At 38.2% G+C, this 8,658-nt stretch overlaps 1 protein-coding gene across 6 annotated transcripts in view; it reads right to left on the bottom strand.

The window, feature by feature from the left end:
* Positions 1-5,806: 5,806 nt before the first annotated feature.
* Positions 5,807-8,658, bottom strand: part of AKAP7 (A-kinase anchoring protein 7) — a 144,679-nt gene continuing 141,827 nt past the window's right edge. For 3 of the 6 annotated variants that reach the window (XR_005241285.2, XM_008007036.3, XM_038000888.2), the window contains one exon: positions 5,807-6,959. Coding sequence is in view for 5 of the 6 variants with exons in the window: in XM_008007036.3 (XP_008005227.3) it covers positions 6,754-6,959 (206 nt within the window). In the remaining variant the exon portion in view is untranslated. Of the gene's footprint in view, positions 7,818-8,658 lie in introns of all 6 variants that reach the window. The other 3 variants (XM_008007037.3, XM_008007043.3, XM_008007044.3) reach the window with 1 other exon arrangement.

Here is an 8,658-nt window from a genome sequence, read left to right as displayed (position 1 = left end):
GCACTAACTCTTTAACACTGCTGGGAGAGCACTATTTAATAGCATACTCCTCAACTGGGGGTTGTGCGACCCCAGTCTGAAGGGGACTGGGAAATGTGTTGCAGGAAGTAAGGGACCCTGAATGGAGGGACCAGCTGAAATTGTGGCAGAAGAATATGAATTGTGAAGATTTCATGGACATTTATCAGTTCCCAAAATTAATACTTGTAATTTCTTACACCTGTCTTTACTGCAATCTCTGAACATAAATTGTGAAGATTTCATGGATATTTATCACTTCCCTAACAATACTCTTATAATTTCATATGCCTGTCTTTACTTTAATCTCTTAATCCCGTTATCTTTGTAAGCTGAGAATGTACGTCACCTCAGGACCACTATTGTATAAATTGATCATAAAATATGTGTGTTTGAACAGTATTAAATCAGTGCATCTTGAAAAAGAACAGAATAACAGCGATTTTCAGGGAATGAGGGAAGATATCCATAAGGTCTGACTGCCTGTGGGGTTGGGCAGAATACAGCCATATTTTTCTTCTTGTAGAGAGCCCATAAATGGATGTGCAAGTAAGAGAGATATTGCTGAATTCTTTTCCCAGCAAGGAATACCCTGGGGAAGGAATGCGTTCCTTGGGAGAGGTCTATAAACTATCGCTCTGGGAGTGTCTGTCTTATGCAGTTGAGATAAGGACTGAAATACGCCCTGGTCTCATGCAGTACCTTCAGGCTTACTAGGATTGGGAAATTCCAGTCTGGTAAATTTTGGTCAGACCAGTTCTCTGCTCTTGAACCCTGTTTTCTGTTAAGGTGTTTATCAAGACAATATATGCACAGCAGGACATAGACCCTAATCAGTAATTCTAATTTTGCCTTTGCCTTATGATCTTTATTGCCCTTTGAAGCATGTGATCTTCATGACCTACTCCCTGTTCGTACACTCCCTCTTTCAAAATCCCTAATAAAAATTTGCTGGTTTTGCAGCTCAGGGGATATCACAGACCTACCAATATGTGATGTCACCCCCAGGGGCCCAGTTGTAAAATTCCTCTCTTTGTACCCTCTCTCTTTATTTCTCAGACCAGCTGACACTTAGGGAAAATAGAACTTATGTTGAAATATTGGGGGCTGGTTCCCCCGATAGAAATGTGTGGGTACATTTTGTTGTCACAATAACAAGAATCTGCTACTGGCATTTAGTGTCTGGGGATCTGGATTGGTAACTTACTATGCACAGAACCATTCCACACTACGAAGAAATCTCCAATCCAAAATGCCAGTTGTGCCTTGTGTTGAAATACTGATTTAGTGAGTAGAGCCTTTATTAGTCAAGATTTTTAGCTGCAAATAACAGAATCAACTTTGGCTAGTTTAAATGGAAAGGGAACTAATTAAAGGATATTGAGTAGCTCACAAAATCTTTAGAAGGTCCAGAAAATTAGGCTGAGTGGCTAAGCAGTAGGAACAATGCCTTGTTACACTGCCAGCTGCTCTGGAAGAATCCAGCTAGTGCTACTTTTTACCAGCTGTAATTCCTACACAGAACAGGGATATGTAGGATGTGGGACGCCCTAGCTAGGTAGGGCCTTTGCCGCTACTGCTTCTGAGGTGGCTATCTCTCCACCATCCCTGCCAGGATGAACTGATTCCATGCAGGGTTTCCCTGTTGCTTTGTGGAGCCCAGGTCACATATTTGAACTCCAGTGACATGGAAGGCTGAGAGGGCGAGTTCTTGGCCTCCACCTTGGGGTCTCTGTCCTGGGGAAGCAAGGCTCACAAGGTAGAAAGCTACACGAAGATAGGAGTTCAAAAGATACTGGGCAGTCACCAAGTGTGACAAATGTCCACCAAATCATCAAAGGCCCTTGTTACAGACCTCTCCCTAAAGACACTTCTTGAGCGTGGACCTGGGAAAAACAGCTTCTAAATTTGTCTTCCAGAATCTTGAAAAGATATGCTTAGTCTCTCCCCACTGTTGCATATTCATTCTATTTTCTCTACTTCAATTAGCACATCAGATATTCTTTGGATTCGTGCATAAGTATCATTTTCATTTCTTTCCTCAGCACTGTAATTCCTGTCCAGCTGTAAGATTTATTTCTTTGTCCTCTCACCTCCTACAACTTCATATATCACACATTAGTGGTTTCAAAAAAAAGATTTTTTTGAAATTATGGGTAAGATAACATATTTGGCTAAAAAAAATCAGTGAAGACAATGTCTTTTGTTCAAAGACATTATCATGGCAACATTGTGCCCAAGTGGTTTTGGGCAGGAAATATCAGGAATAATTTAAAGCATTGTACCAGGCTGGGTATGGTGGCTTATGCCTGCAATCTCAACACTTTGGGAGGTCAAGGTGGGAGGATCACTTGAGGCCAGGAGTTCAAGGCCAGCTTGGGCAACAGTAAGACCCTGTTTCTACAAAAAATTTTAAAATTCACTGGGCATGGTAGTGTGCCTGTAGTTCTAGCTACTCAGGAGACTGACACAGGAGGATCCCTTGAGCTCAGGAGTTGGAGGCTGCAGTGAGTTATAATCTGATTGCACTGCTGCACTCCAGCCTGGGTGACAGAGCAAGACCCTGTCTCTAAAAATAAATAAATAAAGCATTGTACCAATTTGCTGTGTTTACCTAAGGACAAGAGCTGCTTCTGCATATACCAAAAGTTGGCAGGACTGCAAGCAGGACTGTGTAACTTTTCTCAGATCAGTCAAAGAATGTAACACATAAATATATAGGTCAGTGTCATTGAATAGTAGCTTTTCAGAAACAACGTGAACCATTACAGGGAAAGCAACATAGATTTACTGAAAACAATGAATTAATTTCTTAGTTTAATTGTTTCTTTGATGCTGTAATAGAATTTCATGGTCTTCCAATAAATGATTAAATGATGGAATATGCAGAGGAATAAATATTATAGTTTACATTTTAAAATCATCCCAAATCACCTAACTTTATCAGTTACACTTAATGGATTCAAATAAGCAGTTTTGAGCATATCACCTTGGAGATGATAATAGCACCTTCCTCTTTAGAAGCTCTCAAATTACCTTATAAATAAGCCTTTATCTTCAAAACCGTGATGCAGAAATGAAGTGCTGTAGTTAACATCACAATTTTAAATTCACTGACTCTAAGTGAACTACTTTAATATTCATTTTCACTGTGAATGAAATAATCTAGGGACTTGTCTCATTAGCATCTGTGCTGCTATCAAATTCATATAGGGACCTAGAAACTGTTTTTTAAAGTACACCAAGTTTATGTATTTTTATATGAAGTCTATCTACCTGGGAAAACTGGAATTTAGGGTTGTCTCTATTATTTGTTTAAAGACAAAATTATTATAGGTGAGATTTGAAAGTGTTGAAAACAAGGGATGATGACAGGTTATCCATCAATTTATGTGTGGAGATACTAAAAGTTTTTATAGTATAAAATCTATAGTTTGATTATATAATGAAATAAATCACTATCTTGATTGTAGAATGAAATAAATTCCTAATTTGTTACATGATGTGATAGATGGTTTCTGCATCTGTGATCGAATGCATAGAAACAAACACATCTGTTTGGTCACATGCCTGAAATAATGCCCAGAAAATGAAGTCAAGTGACTTTAATTACCTCCTCATGGGAGTGCCTGGCTGCTGGGATGACTGGAAGGTAACACATTTGGGGTTTTGGAATGAATAATTTGAATCTTAAAATTATTAATCTTAAAATTAAGACTTTTTGTCTCAAATTAAATTGTAATTAAAATTATTCTTAAAAATTAAAATTTATTAAATATAAATCTGGTATATCTTAAAGGTCTATAAAAATACTTCTGCACTGAGAAGTAGACTAATACAATAATAATCTAACATTTTATAAATGGGACCAAGTTCAAAGCTGACAAGAATTTTGTCCTATAGTTGAAAATATTACTTTTTGACATTCCTAATTAATCTAGGACATATTATTTTTCCAGTGACTGATTCCCAAAAATGTTGGCATTTGTTGATAAATATGAATATGTGCCACTGGGGCTTCCCTACCCGAAGCTGAGAAATAACACAAGTCAGAGTGTAAGGTCTTCTACAACTCTAAGCTCCTCCTGCCAACAGATGGAATAGCGTGGCCCCATCAAGGCGTCACATACCAGTAGCTGAGACAAATGGTGTCAGCATGAGTAGCATCATGGTGTGGTCACAAAGAGCACTGTTCTAGGATCCTTGAAAATCACCCAGCCAAACTCTTTCCAATTCCAGATTGGGCAGTGAGGCTCAGAAAAGTGAATTGGTTTGGTCAAGATCATGTGTCAGTGGTGGACCCAAGTCTAGAAGACACAGTCTAGAAGGCCCAAGCCAGCACTCTGTGGCGAACCATGCAGCCTCCCTGTCACAAGACAAGGCTACATAACATACGGTACTGACTCAGGACAACTCACTCTGCCTGTGTGACCCAAAGAGCAATTATTCCGTGACTGACTAATGGGAATAAAGTCACTTGGAACATTTCAGATCCCAAACTTAGAGTTCTGTAAATTAATGTCTTATTCACTTTTAAAAATGGAAAACAAAATTTGTTTTATTTTATACCTTCCATTTTCTTCATAGACCTTCTTAAGTGGAGATTTCATTGATAAGGATGAGAATCCTTAATCCCTATATTAAGTGTCTGGGTGATTTTTCAGTTCCATCACATCAGCTGATCACTCTCATATATGTTCAGAGAAATTTAGGGCTGCAAGCAAGCTGGTATAGTCAAAAGAAAGTGACTTTCCTTTTCTTACACTTCTTTAATTTGTCAAATATATCGTACTTGGTGGAGAGAAGAAGCGCTGCATTTTGGAAAAAGTGTTGGCTTTGAATTAGAAAAGATCGCAGTTTAAATTTGGCCTTACCTTTATTAGCTTTATAACCTTGGGCTATTTAACCACACAGGGCCCTGGTTTCCTAATCTGTAAAAGTACTAATTACTTCCTAATAGGGTCACTGAAGGGAAGAAATTTAATCATGAGCCTAAATCACCTGGCACACAATCTGGGACTTAGTATTTAACAAAAATCATGATTTTAAACTAAAGTAACAATAAGACATATACCCCAGATTGCAAAATGTATATACTATTTCAGCCTTTCAAATTATCTAGATGGATTGGGAATCGCTCCCAGAGGATATTTGTAGATACATGCTGAGAAGTGCCTTCTCTCCAGAAATACTGTTAACTTAGATTATGGGGTGGTAAGGATAACACCGGGGCATTGACATAGAGCCATAGAGCCCCAGGTGACAGTCCAAGTCCAGTTCCCTGATAGCAGTGGGGCCCTGGATAAGGCATGCCACCTCTTGGAGTCTGTTTCCTTGTTTGAAAAACAAGGCAAGGCCAAAACTATCTTTGCTTTCTACCTTAAGGATTTACTTAAAGAAGCCAGTTACAAACAGTCAAGCCCTCTACCACTGAAAGGGGTTTCATGGCAAACAGCTCTCAGGATTCTGCACCTGGATGGATCTCCACTTTTCATCTTTGCTAGGATGTCACACCAGTGACACATTACTTAGCTGTTTATAAGATGCTATTTAGATTTTCTTTGAATTTAAGGTTCTGTTGTTAATTCTCTGTGAAGCTGACTGACTTGATATCATTTTAAAGGGTAAAGTTAAAGGTGCTTTAACAACTGTGCTATCTTAGCATGAAGGGCAGGAACATGAAGGTGAAGCAACACTGAAACTATCGGAACTCCTATTTATGACTTCGTTATACCAACATAGATCCAGCTACTCTCAAGAGTGAAAAAAAGAAATGAGGAAAGGCAACAAGGGAAAACAATATGTTTATTAAGAGCCATGAAAATGCATAAACTCATTTGTAAATAAATGTAGTATAATTTACCCAGTGAAAAAATAGCTAAAATCCATGAGTAAACTGGATTTTATATTTGAAGTGATTTCACATATTTGATCTCCAGTGATTTCCCCCTCCATCATGATCTATTGGTAGCAGCAGTTTTGCAATGACTATAGAAAAAGCTGTTACCAACAGTCATCACACCAGGGGAAGTTTTCAAGAATGCTCTTCAAAACAGAAGCAGCACAAACAAATTCAGATGACAAGGGATACGGTAAGACCTGGAGCTTATCTTCAGAAATGTAAAAAATAAAAATCCCACACATGTATTCCTTAAGAAATGAAAAAGCAAAACTACATTTTGATCAGTGAAAAATATTATAAGGTTATATAAAACATTCTTAACCAGTGATTGCAATAATTACATTTATAAATGTTCATTCAAGTACTATTGTTCAATAAACATTCAAATTCTCATTAAAAGTAACACTAGATGTAGACACACCTGGACAATGCTTCTTTTGATGTAGCAACAATCATGTCAACAGGAGGCAAGTGACCCTTAAAATACTGTTGTTGGCTCTGTTTTATTCTATTTGTCTGTGAATGATTTGTTCACAGTCTGTATTTTCTTTTTCTGCAAGGACCCGAGGAGTATCTCACAATAGCTAATGAAGAAATCATTTCTATAAAATGACTCTCAATATTACAGAAACAGACATTCTAAAACACAAGTGTAGCTCAAAAAATAATAGGGCAGAATCAGTTTTCTTTGGCAAGAAATTGCTAATTCCTCACCAAATGTTGGTTTGCTGTTGTGCAGACACTATCAGAAACTTCTTTGGTGTTTACCAAAGAGCTACTTAATAAGCTGGAAAGATTTCATAAGCTATGTTGTCACAATCACAATGTAGAGCTTATGTCAAAGTTGTGCTGAAATCAACGTTATTTGCTGGATTACTGTTGTTAGTAAGTCTTTCTTCAAAAAGTTCCCTCCTAATTTTGGCCTGAGTCTCAGGCTTTAATAAAAATTCCTTTATCTGTTTCACTTTGGACTTCAGACCCATCGTTTCTCGATGCAAAGCTTCATTAATTAAGTCTCGAATTCCAATAGGTTTCTTGCCTAAGAAAAAAAAATTATATAATACATTTCATTAAATATGGCATACTGACTTATCAAAATAGGATTTAAAAAAACTTTAAAATGTTGCCCACATTTTATAGAAAAGGTTGCATTTCACCAAAAATATATCATTTACATGAAACATAATTTACTATAAATAAAGATCACTGCATAGCAACAGCACACTTAGGACAAAAATGAAACATTATGGACTAATTGTACAAATGACAATTTCAACAGTGATTATTTTAGACTTAGCACTTGATAGCTGTGTGTGAGAGTTCTGGCCTCAGATAAAGTAGTCAAATGCCCTGCTAAGCAATATAAATGGCAGTATTCCATTGATGGCAAGGCCTCTTTCACGGCCTTTAATTTGTGTCCAGGAGGCATAACCCAAAGTTCCCTCTCCCTTGTGCATGGCTGAGGGCGAGCAAAACTTGGGCCATTCTTCTTTCATCAATTAATTTCCTCTGCCAGTCCCAGCACTCCGTTTTTCTTCTGTTGTGTTTCAGAAATGCAAACATATCGATCATGAGAGTATTAGGCAATCTCCACAGATTGGACCAGAGAAACTTAAACAGCACGCTGCAAGTCAGTCCCTAGACTCAGCAGAGGGGAGCAGGGAGGCTTTGCACAGAGACAAGGGGCCTGCGTTCTGGCCTCATTTCCTGTGGTTCTCATTGTCATTGCCATTCCGATCAGCTGCTTCAGTTTTCACAGAGCTCCCCTCCCCTGGCTTGTTTTTATTCTGTGTTTCCTCCAGATACTGCTGGACAGCCTTGAGCACCGCGTTCTCCACCAGCCTTTTACTGAGCCTTACTAGTTCAGCGTCATCGGGCTCCCCTCCGTTCTTTTCACCTACATTCCACAATAGAGAAGAGAGGTCACTGAGATCACATTGCCATAGAAACTTGGCATGCAGGGGCCGGCTAGTTCCATTAGTTAAAAAGAGCAAGTGTAAATTGGATCTATAAATTCAAGAACAGTGGGTTGGCTTTTCATTGGGTATTTGCGGAAGCAGAAGCCTGTCTATTCCTGAAGGCTTCAGATTAAAAAGTAGTTCATTAGTCCCAATCTAGACAAGCTCTACCTACCAATGCGGGATGTTTCCCATTAATATTTGAATTTCTGTTCTCTCATCCAAGGCTAATTACTACTACTAATGTCCATGTCCCCACCACGTGAAGTCTCAGACATGTGAATTCACACTAAGTAGACCTATGTCTGCTTCTCATTCTCCAATATCAAATATCAGGTCGTCAAGATTTCCCCAGCATCTCATTACTTAAGATCACTAATTTAAAAATGCTTGGCCTATAGGTTGGTTGTTAATAAATGCTCAGCACTGCATGAAGATAAAGGCAGTCACTACCACTAGGAATTGGTTTAAAATAAGCTTGTAAGACTAATATTCTTTTTAATTCCAGTGCTATCACTGCAATTTCAGAAATAGGAAATTCTTCAAAGAAAAATTAGGATTATAATGGTACATTACTAGATGTAAATATTTTATGGTCATTTTACTTCCCTGATAGTAATGATCCAGGTGTAATTATTCCATCTTTTGTTTTACTCTAAAAGAGCTGGTTTCCAACTATTCTCATGGTAGACATTTCCCAGTCATTCTCTTTCTTGTCTCCCTTAACTGTGGAAAGGAACTAAGGGGCTCCTTCCCCAGTTAAGGGAGACAAGGAAGAGA

Source organism: Chlorocebus sabaeus, chromosome 13 (genome assembly GCF_047675955.1).
Source record: "Chlorocebus sabaeus isolate Y175 chromosome 13, mChlSab1.0.hap1, whole genome shotgun sequence".
Lineage (NCBI taxonomy): Eukaryota > Metazoa > Chordata > Mammalia > Primates > Cercopithecidae > Chlorocebus > Chlorocebus sabaeus.
This window is presented reverse-complemented; position numbering and strand designations above follow the sequence as displayed.